This window comes from Emys orbicularis, chromosome 13 (genome assembly GCF_028017835.1).
Source record: "Emys orbicularis isolate rEmyOrb1 chromosome 13, rEmyOrb1.hap1, whole genome shotgun sequence".
Taxonomy (NCBI): Eukaryota; Metazoa; Chordata; order Testudines; family Emydidae; genus Emys; species Emys orbicularis.
Window position 1 is genome coordinate 18,673,304 of NC_088695.1, and position 15,415 is coordinate 18,688,718.

Sequence of the window (15,415 nt, forward strand, 5' to 3'; positions counted from 1 at the left end):
AGAGCTGTTACCCTTCCCTTTATAGTTATGACAGAAGGAGATTCCACCACCTCCCTAGGTAACCCATTCCAGTGCTTCACCACCCTCCTAGTGAAAAAGGTTTTCCTAATATCCAACCTAAACCTCCCCAACTGCAACTTGAGACCATTACTCCTTGTTCTGTCATCAGGTACCACTGAGAACAGTCTAGATCCATCCTCTTTGGAACCCCCTTTCAGGTAGTTGAAAGCAGGTATCAAATCCCCCCTCATTCTTCTCTTCTGCAGACTAAACAATCCCAATTCCCTCAGCCTCTCCTCATAAGTCATGTGCTCCAGCCCCCTAATCATTTTTGTTGCCCTCCGCTGGACTCTTTCCAATTTTTCCACATCCTTCTTGTCGTGTGGGGCCCAAAACTGTACACAGTACTCCAGATGAGGCCTCACCAATGTCGAATAGAGGGGGAACGATCACATCCCTTGATCTGCTGGCAATGCCCCTACTTATACAGCCCAAAATGCCATTAGCCTTCTTGGCAACAAGGGCACACTGTTGACTCATATCCAGCTTCTCGTCCACTGTAACCCCTAGGTCCTTTTCTGCAGAACTGCTGTCTAGCCATTCGGTCCCTAGTCTGTAGCAGTGCATGGGATTCTTCCGGCTTAAGTGAAGGACTCTGCACTTGTCCTTGTTGAACCTCATCAGGTTTCTTTTGGCCCAATCCTCTAATTTGTCTAGGTCCCTCTGTTTCCTGTCCCTACCCTCTAGCGTATCTACCACTCCTCCCAGGTTAGTGTCATCTGCAAACTTGCTGAGGGTGCAGTTCACACCATCCTCCAGATCATTAATGAAGATATTGAACAAAACCGGCCCCAGGACCGACCCCTGGGGCTGCTAACTAGACATGGAGCCGTTGATCACTACCCGTTGAGCCCGACGATCTAGCCAGCTTTCTATCCAATCAGCTGAACATGAGCTCCCAGGGCTAATGCAGTCCTTGGATGTATAAACAGGGGAATATCCAGAAGGAGTAGGAAGGTTGTGTTACCTCTGTATTTGGCAGTGGTCCAATCGCTGCTGGACTATTGCATTGATAAACTGGAGAGTGTTCAGAGAAGAGCCGTGTGAATGATTAAAGGACTGGAAAACAAGCTGTACAGTGACACAGTGAGCTCCTGGGGTCTATTTTTGCTTTGCAAAGGGAAGGTTAAGGGGTGTCTTGCTCACAGTCTATAGGTACCTACATGGACAACAGAAATATGATACAGGGCGGCTCTTCATGTTACCAGACAAAGGTGTAACAAGATCTAATGGCTGGAAGGTGAAGCCAAATGCAGACAAGTAACAAGGTGCAATTGTTTAAAGTGAGGAGTTATTAGCCAAGGAGGAAATTTACTAATTTTTAAATCAAGATTGGATGTTTTTGAAGCTATACGCTCTAGTTCAAGCAGTAATTAATCCAAGGAAGTTCTATGTCCTGTTATAGAGGAGGTGGGACTAGGTAATCACAATTGTCCCTCCTGGCCATGTAATCAATGAATCTATGTAAAGCTTCCCCACAGAGACCAGCCGAATAACTATTTGGAAATCAGTTGAGAGTAGGATTGCCAGATGTCCGGTTTTCAAAGGGAATCTGCTGCGTCCAGTCAGCACATCTGACCAGACACTAAGGGTATGTCTACACTACGGGATTAATCCGAATTTATATAATTCGAATTTGGGAAACAGATTGTATAAATTCGATTGTATGCGGCCACACTAAGCACATTAATTCGGCGGTGTGCGTCCATGTACCGGGGCTAGCGTCGATTTCTGGAGCGTTGCACTGTGGGTAGCTATCCCATAGCTATCCCATAGTTCCCGCAGTCTCCTCCGCCCATTGGAATTCTGGGTTGAGATCCCAATGCCTGATGGGGCCAAAAACATTGTCGCGGGTGGTTCTGGGTATATCCTCCCCCCTCTCCAGGAAGCAACGGCAGACAACCGTTTCGCGCCTTTTTCCTGGGTGAACAGTGCAGACGCCATACCACGGCAAACATGGAGCCCGCTCAGCTCAAGACAGCAGTCATGAACATTGTAAATACCTTGCGCCTTATCATGCAGTTTATGCTGAACAAGAACCTGGAAAACCAGGCGGCGAGGAGCAGGCTACAGCAGCGCGGCGACGAGAGTGATGAGGATATAGACATGGAATTCTATCGAACCGTGGGACCCGGTGCTTTGGAGATCATGCTGTTAATGGGGCAGGTTATAGGCATGGAACGCCGATTCTGGGCCCGGGAAACAAGCACAGACTGGTGGGACCGCATAGTGTTGCAGGTGTGGGACGATTCCCAGTGGCTGCGGAACTTTCGCATGCGTAAGGGCACTTTCATGGAACTTTGTGACTTGCTTTCCCCTGCCCTGAAGCACCAGAATACCAAGATGAGAGCAGCCCTCACAGTTGAGAAGCGAGTGGCAATAGCCCTGTGGAAGCTTGCAACGCCAGACAGCTACCGGTCAGTCGGGAATCAATTTGGAGTGGGCAAATCTACTGTGGGGGCTGCTGTGATGCAAGTAACCAAAGCAATCACTGAGGTGCTGCTACAAAAGCTAGTGACTCTGGGAGATGTGCAGGTCATAGTGGATGGCTTTGCTGCAATGGGATTCCCTAACTGTGGTGGGGCGATAGATGGAACCCACATCCCTATCTTGGCACCGGAGCACCAGGGTACCCAGTACATAAACCGCAAGGGGTACTTTTCAATGGTGCTGCAAGCACTTGTGGATCACAAGGGACGTTTCACCAACATCAACGCGGGCTGGCCGGGAAGGGTTCATGATGCTCGCGTCTTCAGGAACACTACTCTGTTTAAAGGGCTGCAGCAAGGGACTTACTTCCCGGACCAGAAAATGACCGTTGGGGATGTTGAAATGCCAATAGTTATTCTTGGAGACCCAGCCTACCCCTTAATGCCATGGCTCATGAAGCCATACACAGGCAGCCTGGACAGGAGTCAGGAGCTGTTTAACTACAGGCTGAGCAAGTGCAGAATGGTGGTAGAATGTGCATTTGGCCATTTAAAAGGTCGCTGGCGATCGCTACTGACTCGCTCTGACCTCAGCCAAAGAAATCTCCCCATTGTTATTTCTGCTTGCTGTGTGCTCCACAATCTCTGTGAAAGTAAGGGGGAGACCTTTATGGCAGGGTGGGAGGCTGAGGCAAATCGCCTGGCTGCTGATTATGCGCAGCCAGACACCAGGGCGATTAGAAGAGCACACCAGGAAGCGCTGTGCATCAGAGAAGCTTTGAAAACCAGTTTCATGACTGGCCAGGCTACAGTGTGAAATTTCTGTTTGTTTCTCCCTTCATGAAAACCAGCCCCCTTTATTGACTCATTCATTCTCTGTAAGGAACCCACCCTCCCCGTTCCCCCAGCTTTCTTTCAAAGGAAATAAAGTCACTATCGTTTAAAAATCATGTATTCTTTATTAAGTGATTATAAACATAGGGAGAGAACCAAGAAGGTAATCTGGGTGAGGTTTGGGAGGAGGATAGGAGGGAAGTAAAAGGCCACTGAACAAATTCAATATAATGACAGCCTTTTGGTTGGGCTGTCCACTGGGGTGGAGTGGGAGGGTGCACGGAGCCTCCCCCCCCCGCGTTCTTACACGTCTGGGTGAGGAGGATATGGAACATGGTGAGGGGGGAGGGAGGTTATACAGCGGCTGCAGCGGCACTCTGTCATCCTGCTGCCGTTCCTGAAGCTCCACCAGACGCCGGAGCATGTCCGTTTGCTCACGCAGCAGCCCCAGCGTTGCAGCCTGCCACCTCTCATCTCGAGCGTCCCTCAAGACCTCACGTTCACTGGCATCTTTCCTAAATTTAGATACAGTGTCCTTCCACTCATTCAAATGAGCTCTTTCATTGCGGGTGGATTCCATTATTTCTGTGAACATGTCGTCTCGCGTCCTCTTTCTACGCCGCCTTATCTGAGATAGCCTTCGGGATGGAGGAGGGAGGCTTGAAAAATTTGCAGCTGCTGGAGGGAGGGTTGAAAAGAAGGAGAGAAGTTTTTTAAATGATACATTTTACAGAACAATGCTTATACTCTTTCATGGTGAAAAACACTATTCACATTACATAGCACATGTGATTTCAGTACAAGGTCGCATTTTCCATCTTAATATTGAGTGCCTGTGGCTTTGGTGTTAGAGATCACAGACGCAGGTCCGGGCAACAGAATTCAGCTTGCAGGCAGCCATGGTAAGCCATTGTCTTTCGGCTTCTGCGCCCTCCTTTCCCACATACCAAGCAAAGCCTGTTGACTGCTGCGGTTTTCCTGTTAACCTTCAGCAGCAGAAAACAAACTAACCCCCCCCCCCATCCAATTCTCTGGGATGATCGCTTTATCCCTCCCCCCACCGCGTGGCAGGTATCAGGGAAGATCCCTGCAGAAACCAAACTAACCCCCCCGCCTCCCCCCCTCCCGCCATGAATTCCCTGGGATGATCAATGTACCCCTCCCCCGACCGCGTGGCTGGTAACAGGGAAGATCCCTGCTAGCCAAACGCGAAAAGCTCAGGGCCAATTCCCCCCCCTGTGCTTGGCTAACTGCAGGGAAGGATTTCTTTTCAGCCACAGGCAAACAGCCCAGTAGGAACGGCCACCTCTGTCCCCTTAATTAAGTTCCCGTATTTCAACCAGGTTACCATGAGCGATATCACTCTCCTGAGGATTACACAGCAAGATAAAGAACGGATGTTGCTTGAATGCCAGTAAACACCGGGACCATACGCTGCCAGGCTTTGTCAGGCAATGATACCAGATTACTTGCTGCAAGCATGGCGTGGTCAAGTGTCCTACCATGGAGGACGGAATAAGGCTGCACTGCCCAGAAACCTTGTGGCAAGGCTTTTGGAGTACCTCCAGGAGAGCTTCATGGAGATGTCCCTGGAGGATTTCCGCTCCATCCCCAGACACGTTAACAGACTTTTCCAGTAGCTGTACTGGCTGCGAATGCATCCCAAGTCCTCAGGGCAAATTAATCATTAAAAAACGCTTGCTTTTAAACCATGTTTTATATTTTAAAAGGTAAACTCACCTGAGGTCCCTTCCATGGGGTCATGGTCTTGGCTACTGGCTTGGGAGGGTACTTCAGTCAGGCTGAGAAAAAGATCCTGGCTGTTGGGGAGAACGGAGTGCTGGGTGCTCTCTGCAAGCTCGTCCTCCTCCTCCTCCTCCTCTTCCCCATCCGCAGAATCCTCAGGTGTAGCTGATGAGACTATCCCCGACCCGGAATCCACGGTCACAGGTGGGGTAGTGGTGGCGGCCCCCCCTAGAATTGCATGGAGCTAGGCGTAGAAGCGGCATGTCCGCGGCTCTGACCCGGAGCGACCGTTTGCCTCCTTTGTTTTTTGATAGGCTTGTCTGAGCTCCTTGACTTTCACGCGGCACTGATCTGAGTCCCTATTGTGGCCTCTCTCCATCATGCCCTTGGAGATTTTTTCAAAAGTTTTGGCATTTCGTCTTTTCGAACGAAGTTCTGCTAGCACTGAATCCTCTCCCCATATAGCGATCAGATCCAGTACCTCCCGTACGGTCCATGCTGGTGCTCTTTTTCGATTATCAGCCTGCATGGTTACCTGTGCTGATGAGCTGAGCTATCTGTGGTCACCTGTGCTCTCCACGCTGGGCAAACAGGAAATTAAATTCAAATTTTCCTGGGGCTTTTCCTGTCCACCTGGCCAGTGCATGCGAGTTCAGATTGCTGTCCAGAGCGGTCACAATGGTGCACTCTGGGACAGCTCCCGGAGGCCAATACCATCGAATTGCGGCCACACTAACCCTAATTCAAAATGACAAAATCGATTTTGGCGCTACTCCGCTCGTCGGGGTGGAGTACAGAAATCGATTTTAAGAGCCCTTTATTTCGAAATAAATGGCTCCATTGTGTGGACGGGTGCAGGGTTAATTCGATTTAACGCTGCTAAATCCGAATTAAAGTCATAGTGTAGACCAGGCCTAAAACTCCGGTTTGGCTGCAGTAACTGGCCTCTGCCATTTGGGGACAGGAAAAACAGCAGCTGTGGCTGAAGCCACATGGAGGAGCTGCTCTCTGCTCAGCTGCTGATGCCTGACAGAGAGCAGTGGCTGGCTTCCAGACTGGGCTGCAAGAGGTAGATGCCACCACCCGGGGGGAAATAAGAACATAAGAACATAAGAAAGGCCGTACTGGGTCAGACCAAAGGTCCATCTAGCCCAGTATCTGTCTACCGACAGTGGCCAATGCCAGGTGCCCCAGAGGGAGTGAACCTAACAGGCAATGATCAAGTGATCTCTCTCCTGCCATCCATCTCCATCCTCTGACGAACAGAGGCTAGGGACACCATTCTTACCTATCCTGGCTAATAGCCATTTATGGACTTAGCCACCATGAATTTATCCAGTCCCCTTTTAAACATTGTTATAGTCCTAGCCTTCACAACCTCCTCAGGTAAGGAGTTCCACAAGTTGACTGTGCGCTGCGTGAAGAAGAACTTCCTTTTATTTGTTTTAAACCTGCTGCCTATTAATTTCTTTTGGTGACCCCTAGTTCTTGTATTATGGGAATAAGTAAATAACTTTTCCTTATCCACTTTCTCAACATCACTCATGATTTTATATACCTCTATCATGTCCCCCCTTAGTCTTCTCTTTTCCAAACTGAAGAGTCCTAGCCTCTTTAATCTTTCCTCATATGGGACCCTCTCTAAACCCTTAATCATTTTAGTTGCTCTTTTCTGAACCTTTTCTAGTGCTAGAATATCTTTTTTGAGGTGAGGAGACCACATCTGTACACAGTATTCGAGATGTGGGCGAACCATGGATTTATATAAGGGCAATAATATATTCTCAGTCTTATTCTCTATCCCCTTTTTAATGATTCCTAACATCCTGTTTGCTTTTTTGACCGCCTCTGCACACTGCGTGGACATCTTTAGAGAACTATCCACGATGACGCCAAGATCTTTTTCCTGACTCGTTGTAGCTAAATTAGCCCCCATCATGTTGTATGTATAGTTGGGGTTATTTTTTCCAATGTGCATTACTTTACATTTATCCACATTAAATTTCATTTGCCATTTTGTTGCCCAATCACTTAGTTTTGTGAGATCTTTTTGAAGTTCTTCACAATCTGCTTTGGTCTTAACTATCTTGAGTAGTTTAGTATCATCTGCAAACTTTGCCACCTCACTGTTTACCCCTTTCTCCAGATCATTTATGAATAAATTGAATAGGATAGGTCCTAGGACTGACCCTTGGGGAACACCACTAGTTACCCCTCTCCATTCTGAGAATTTACCATTAATTCCTACCCTTTGTTCCCTGTCCTTTAACCAGTTCTCAATCCATGAAAGGACCTTCCCTTTTATCCCATGACAGCTTAATTTACGTAAGAGCCTTTGGTGAGGGACCTTGTCAAAGGCTTTCTGGAAATCTAAGTACACTATGTCCACCGGATCCCCCTTGTCCACATGTTTGTTGACCCCTTCAAAGAACTCTAATAGATTAGTAAGACACGATTTCCCTTTACAGAAACCATGTTGACTATTGCTCAAGAGTTTATGTTTTTCTATGTGTCTGACAATTTTGTTCTTTACTATTGTTTCAACTAATTTGCCCGGTACCGACGTTAGACTTACCGGTCTGTAATTGCCGGGATCACCCCTAGAGCCCTTTTTAAATATTGGCGTTACATTAGCTAACTTCCAGTCATTGGGTACCGAAGCCGATTTAAAGGACAGGTTACAAACCTTAGTTAATAGTTCCGCAACTTCACATTTGAGTTCTTTCAGAACTCTTGGGTGAATGCCATCTGGTCCCGGTGACTTGTTAATGTTGAGTTTATCAATTAATTCCAAAACCTCCTCTAGTGATACTTCAATCTGTGACAGTTCCTCAGATTTGTCACCTACAAAAGCCAGCTCAGGTTTGGGAATCTCCCTAACATCCTCAGCCGTGAAGACTGAAGCAAAGAATCCATTTAGTTTCTCCGCAATGACTTTATCATCTTTAAGCGCTCCTTTTGTATTTTCATCGTCAAGGGGCCCCACTGGTTGTTTAGCAGGCTTCCTGCTTCTGATGTACTTAAAAAACATTTTGTTATTACCTTTGGAGTTTTTGGCTAGCCGTTCTTCAAACTCCTCTTTGGCTTTTCTTATTACACTCTTGCACTTAAGTTGGCAGTGTTTGTGCTCCTTTCTATTTGCCTCACTAGGATTTGACTTCCACTTTTTAAAGGAAGTCTTTTTATCTCTCACTGCTTCTTTTACATGGTTGTTAAGCCACGGTGGCTCTTTTTTAGTTCTTTTACTGTTTTTCTTAATTTGGGGTATACATTGAAGTTGAGCCTCTATTATGGTGTCTTTAAAAAGGGCCCACGCAACTTGCAGGGATTTCACTTTAGTCACTGAACCTTTTAACTTTTGTCTAACTAACCCCCTCATTTTTGTATAGTTCCCCCTTTTGAAATTAAAGGCCACAGTGTTGGGCAGTTGAGGTGTTCTTCCCACCACAGAGATGTTGAATGCTATTGTATTATGGTCACTATTTCCAAGCGGTCCCGCTATAGTTACCTCTTGGACCAGCTCCTGCGCTCCACTCAGGATTAAATCTAGAGTCGCCTCTCCCCTTGTGGGTTCCCGTACTAGCTGCTCCATGAAGCAGTCATTTAAAGTATCGAGAAATTTTATCTCTGCATTTCGTCCTGAAGTGAAATGTTCCCAGTCAATATGGGGATAATTGAAATCCCCCACTATTATTGGGTTCTTAATTTTGATAGCCTCTCTAATTTCCCTTAGCATTTCATCATCACTATTACTGTCCTGGTCAGGTGGTCGATAATAGATCCCTAATGTTATATTTTTACTAGAGCATGAAATTTCTATCCATAGAGACTCTATGGAACCTGTGGATTCGCTTAAGATTTTTACTTCATTTGAATCTACACTTTCTTTAACATATAGTGCCACTCCTCCCCCTGCACGGCCTGTTCTGTCCTTCCGATATATTTTGTACCCCGGAATGATTGTGTCCCATTGATTGCTCTCAGTCCACCAGGTTTCTGTGATGCCTATTATATCTATATCCTCCTTTATCACAAGGCACTCTAGTTCACCCATCTTATTATTTAGACTTCTGGCATTTGTGTACAAGCACTTTAAAAACTTGTCCCTGTTTATTAGCCTGTCTTTTTCTGATGTGCCAGATTCTTTTTTATGTGGCTGTTTATCATCTGATCCGGCCCTTACATTATACTTTTCAGTCCTCTGCTCCTGACTATAACCTGGAGATTCTCTATCATCAGACTCTCCCCTAAGGGAAGTCTGTGTCCGATCCACACGCTCCTCTGCAGCAGTCGGCTTTCCCCCATCTCCTAGTTTAAAAACTGCTCTACAACCTTTTTAATGTTTAGTGCCAGCAGTCTGGTTCCACTTTGGTTTAGGTGGAGCCCATCTCTCCTGTATAGGCTCCTCCCATCCCAGAAGTTTCCCCAGTTCCTAATGAACGTGAACCCCTCCTCTCTACACCATCGTCTCATCCACGCATTGAGACTCTGAAGCTCTGCCTGCCTACCTGGCCCTGCGCGTGGAACTGGGAGCATTTCTGAAAATGCCACCATAGAGGTCCTGGATTTCAGTCTCTTTCTGAAATCTATCCACCATCCCCCTTCTGTCCCGCTGTGCCCTGACTGCTCCGTCCCTCGCCCCTCCCCACCCCGGTCCCTTGTTCCAGGGACCCACCCCCACGTGTCCCGGCTCATTGCTTTGGGGACCAACCCTCTCCCCCCCTCAACTCTGCTGTGCCCTGATTGGGCAGGTGGGCAGGCTCCACATCAGCTCCTCCCAGCCTGACTCTGCAGGCAGCGAGTCCCAGGAGAGGGGGGAATGAGGTCCCCCACTCATCCCCCTCCCCCGGGACTCACCTGCTGCCCGAGGGAGAGGGGTGAGGCCTTGGGGGAAGGAGCTGGGCAGGGCAAGGGTGTTCAGTTTTCAGCCATTAGAAAATTGGCAACCCTAATGGTAATGCTGAGGGTGGGGACTGGGAGCAGCAGGGAAGAGCTGAGTCTAAATGCACCATGTGTTGCTATTTCTTCCTCTCTCTTCTAACCCTTCTTTGCTACCAATCATTCCCCTTTTGTTCTATTTTCCTCCTTTTGTTACTTTCACTCCGTTTTCACCCCTTCACACAGCCACATTCTGTCTCTCACACTTACACACAGTCTCTTAGGCCACACAGCCCTTGGGATCTCTCAGCTGCCCCTGGGCCTCCTCTCTGCCCATTGCATCTCTCAGACCCACCCCAGCTGCACTGGGGCTCTAAGCCACCCTCTCTGAGCTTTCAGTCCCCTCCTGGGACTCTAAGGATCATCATGCCCCTGGCAGAGCTCTGGGAGACAAACTTCACACACACACACAAATTATTAGGAATTTATTTGTATAAAACAAAACAGATTAATGTAAACATTTCAGTGACTCAATTTTCAAAAGACTCTCCCAAAACCTGAATTTCATTAAACATGAGTCCCTGAACCACCCCACCGTCCGGAAACAAGAAAATCCCTCCCAGGGCAATTATTTCCTGAATAATCCTGGTGTGTCACAATCTCAGATGAGTCCCTGCCTGAAAACAGGTATAAGGTATTCCAGCTACCGTCCTTCCCTTCCCTTCCAGTAATACACTCCCCATGACAGAAAGAGCTGGGAAGGGACAGGAGAACATCAAATACTAATAATCATGGATTACATCAAAAATGTAATGCCCATTTTGCTTCAGTACTCATTTATGTGACCAGATAGTTAACATAATTAATATTAACAGCAAGCGAGGAATGCAAGCCAAAATAGGGAAAGAACAGGTTAAAGAATAGTTAGATAACAGTATTCAAATTGGGATGTCCTGATGAAATTTACTCTAAGGTACTTAAGGAACTAGATGAAGAAGTCTCTGAATCATTAGCAAGTATCTTTGAGAACTCCTGGTGGGTGAGTCACGTCCCAGAACACCAGAGTAAAGCAAACATTGTAGCTATCATTAAAAAGGGAAACAAAGAAAACTGGAGGAACTATAAACCAGTTACACTAACTTCAACAACTGGAAAGATACTGGAACAAATTATTAAACAATCAGTCTGTAAGTACCTACTGGATATAGGATAAGAAATAGCCAACATGGATTTTTCAAAAATTTCAAAAAGGCTTTGACAACGTCCCTCACGAAAGGCTCTCAAGCAAAGAAAGCTGTCATGGGATAAGAGGGAAGAGCCTCTCATGGATCAGTAACTGGTTAAAAAAATAGGAAACACAGGATAGAAATAAAAGGTCAGTTTTCAGAATGAAGAGAGGTAAGTAGTGGTGTCTCCCAGGGGTCTGTACTGGGACCAGAACTGTTTAACATATTCATAAATTCTCTGGAAAAAAGGGGTAAACAATGAGGTGGCAAAATTTGCAGATGATAAAAAACTACTCAAGATAATTAAGTCCAAAGCAGACTGCGAAGAGTAACAAAGGGATCTCACAAAACTGGGTGACTGGGCAACAAAATGGCAGATGAAATTCAGTGTTGATAAATGCAAAATAATGCACATTGGAATACATAATCCCAACTATACATATAAAATGATGGGGGTCTAAATTAGCTCTTACCACTCAAGAAAGAGATCTTTGGAGTCATTATGGATAGTTCTCTGAAAACATCCACTCAATGTGCAGCGGCAGTCAAAAAAGCAAAGAGAATGTTGGGAATCATTGGGAAAGGGATAGATAATAAGACAGAAAATATCATGTTGCCTCTATATAAATCCATGGTACGCCCACATCTTGAATACTGTGTCCAGATGTGGTCGCCCCATCTCAAAAAAGATATATTGTAATTGGAAAAGATTCAGAAAAGGGCAACAAAAATGATTAGGAGTATGGAACAGCTTCCGTATGAGGAGAGATTAATAAGACTGGGACTTTTCAGCTTGGAAAAGAAACGGCTATGGGGAGCTATGATTGAGGTCTATAAAATCATGACTGGTGTAGAGAAAGTAGATAAGGAAGTGGAGGGGTAGGACTTTTTGTTAGGCATGAGGCAGGCTCTACCCTGAGGCAGAAATGTAGCAGCCTGCCTGCCTATGTTCCTTCATTGCAATGAAGCAGCTGTTTTGCCAGGTTTGGAAATGCAATCAGCCAGTGCTATCCCTTAAATTGCCTGGAGGCTCATTTTATAGAAGATAACGGGGATTGGATTGAAACAAAATTCAGTCCGTTTTTATTTGAGAGGGGATAAGGTGTGGAAGAATAAGAGTGTTCTGTGCAAAACTGTTTCAACATTTGAAATAAAACACTGTTCTTGATGGGGAAAAAAACAACATTGTTAATGGTGCTATTGATAGTTGATCTCATTTTCTGAGGCAGAAATGTAGCAGCCTGCCTGCATAGTAATGTGGTTAATGTTCCTATTCTTAGTTAACTGTTCCCATTCTCAGTGAATACGGTACACGGTAATAACAGTAACAGTGAAACTTGGCCTCTTCTGTACTTGCATTCTCCTGAACCACTTCATACACAGTAATTAGTGGCCCATCACAACTCTCCAGGGAGTTGGACAACTATTATCTCCATTGTAGGGATAGGAGAAATGGGCACAGAGAGAAGAGGGGAAGTGACCAGCACTAGCTCACACCCAGGAATCTTAACTCTCATTTCCCCCACCCTCCCCTCGAACCACTAGACCACACTCCCAAAAGGGCATCCCTCAGAGTTCCCACCTCTCTGTGGAATCTCCACCATGAATTCCCCAATCTCCAGCCGCCCCTACCATCCATGACTGCATAGATGTCCAATACACTGAGCAGTGCTCCGACATCCTGTTAGTTCAGATCAGCAGCTCTTCCTGCCTTGTAACGACAGCCGCAGGGGGCCCCTTGCTGCTTCCCTGAATAACATTCCCCTGTCCCTACCCCAAGATGCCCTGGAGCTGCAGAGACAACTCAGGCAAGAACTGCAATGGAGCATTTTTTTTCTCTCCTTTAAATAGGAAAATGTGTGTGTAACCCACAGAAATGTCTCTCTACCAATCCCATCTCCTGCTCACCCCAGACCCTGAAATCACCCAGCGTTCCATCCTCTTCTACCCCTGCCAACTATCTCCCACTGAAACCCAAACCCTTCATCCACTTGCTGCCCCTGCAAAGACCGTCCATCAATGAAGTACACTTACACTTTGCTTCAGGAGAGCACAGACGCATTGTCCCATAGTGAGAGCTCCTGCCACTTGCTAGCCTGTGTGGAGTTTCTGGTGGGACATTAGAGAGACCTTCACCTTGTAGCTTTTCCCACAGACAGAACATTTATAGTTTCTCTTTGTTGTGTGAGCTCTCTGATGTGAAATAAGTTCTGACCTCTGCTTGAAGCTTTTTCGACAGACAGAACATTTATATGGTGTCTTTCTAGTGTGGGTTTTCTGATGTCTAATGAGGTCAGAGCTGCTAGAGAAGTTTTTCTCACACTCGAGGCAGTTAAAGGATCTCTCTGGCCTGTGCATTTTCTGGTGTGAAATAACATGAGCCTTCCGACTGAACCCCTTCCCACACTCAGGGCAGTAATAGGGTTTTTCTCCCGTGTGGATTATCTGATGATTCATAAGGTCTGAGCTCTGCTTGAAGTTTTTCCCACACTCAAGGCATTTATACGGTCTCTCTCCAGTATGGATCCTCTGATGTCTAATAAGAGCTGAGCTGTCACTAAAGTTTTTTCCACAGTCAGGGCACCTATAGGGTATCTTTCCAGTGTGCATTCTCTGATGTCTAATGAGGTGTGAGTGCCGAGTGAAACTTTTCCTGCACTCAAGGCAGTTATAGGGTCTCTCTCCCGTGTGGATTCTCTGATGCATAATTAGGTTTGAGCCTTTATTGAAACTTTTCCCACATTCAAGGCAGTTATAAGGTCTCTCTCCTGTGTGGATTTTCTGGTGTGAAATAAGGGTTGAGCTCCGCTTGAAGCTTTTTCCGCAGTCGGGGCATTTATAGGGTTTCTCTTCTGTGTGCACTCTCTGATGCACAACAAGGGTGGAGCTCCGAGGGAAGGATTTCCCACACTCTGGGCAGTTATAGGGTCTCTCTCCTGTGTGGACTCTCCGATGAATAATCAGGGATGAGACGTTACTGAAGGTTTTCCCGCATTCAGGACAGCTATAGGATCTCTCTCCTGTGTGGATTTTATGATGCACAATGAGATGTGATCTCCGATCAAAGCTTCTCCCGCACTCAGGACATTCATACAGTTTCCCTTTAGTGCAGATTCCTGGCTGGATCATGTCTTCAGGAAGGCCTTTCAAATCTCCCTCTCGGTGAGTGGGTTTATCCAATCTCTCCCCAGCGGAGTTTTCCTGCTGCCCCTCTGGCCTGTGCTGATTTTCACAGGCTTCTCCCTGCTCAGGACTCCAGGAAACTTCCCCTTCAGATCTTCCCAATAGTGTTCTCTGTGCTTCCATTTGCTCAGACCTCCCTGCTGAGGATTCACCTCCTTGTTCTCACTCACCATCCCATCACCTGATGTGACAGAGTGACAATCCAGACATGAGTCAGTCCCTGCACTGGAGGAAAGGGAATGTCAGAAAGCGGAAGAGGAAAGGGAGGAACAAATTAAAATACCTGTTGGGAAGATTGAAAAATCAGTTGTATCCTTCCCCAAACCTTTCCCTAGCAGAGAAGTGGGGGACCAGCAGGGCCGTCCTTAGGCATACGCAGCACATGCAGCTTCATAGGGCACCATGAAATTTGGGGTACCAAATTGCCCCAAATTTCATGGTGCCCTAGGCAGCTGCATGCTGCATACGCAGCAACACCAGCCCCGGCGACCAGCCGTAACCCTCGGCCACCCCCCACTGCAAGGGGCAGGGCCGTCCCTAGGGGGGTGTGGGGCCCCGGACAACTCCCTCCACCCTGCCTCTTACCCTCCCCCCCTTCTCTGCCCCCAGCCTGCCCCCATTCCACCTCTTCCCCGAGTGACCCCAGCCATGTCACTCGGGTTGGGGAAAGGACCACCCCCGGCTCTCTCCGGCGTAGGATGACCAGACAGCAAATGTGAAAAATCAGGACAGAGGGTGGGGAGTAATAGGAGCCTATATAAGAAAAAAAAATCGGGACTCTCCCTATAAAATCAGGATATCTGGCCACCCTACACTGGCGGGGGGAAGCGGAGCGCTGCAGCTGGGAGCTGGCGGAGTAGAGCAGGCTGGGGCCGGGTTGCTCCACTCCCCGCCGCTGCCGGTGAGTGCGGGGTTGCTCAGGGAAGAGGTGGAATGGGGGCGGGCCGGGGGCGGAAAAAAAAGTGGCCCCCCACAGCTCCTGCCTCCCAGACTCTGGGGGGGGGGAGGAGGCCTGGGGGGCTGTGTAGGGCACCCAAATGGCTAGGGACAGCCCTGGGG

The 15,415-nt window shown here is 47.3% G+C and overlaps 1 protein-coding gene across 1 annotated transcript; it reads right to left on the minus strand.

The window, feature by feature from the left end:
- Positions 1-13,264: 13,264 nt before the first annotated feature.
- LOC135887546 (zinc finger protein 239-like) lies at positions 13,265-14,302 on the minus strand. Its single transcript, XM_065415274.1, has one exon. It carries the CDS (start codon positions 14,300-14,302, stop codon positions 13,265-13,267), a length of 1,038 nt encoding a protein of 345 aa, XP_065271346.1.
- Between the last annotated feature and the right edge of the window lie 1,113 nt (positions 14,303-15,415).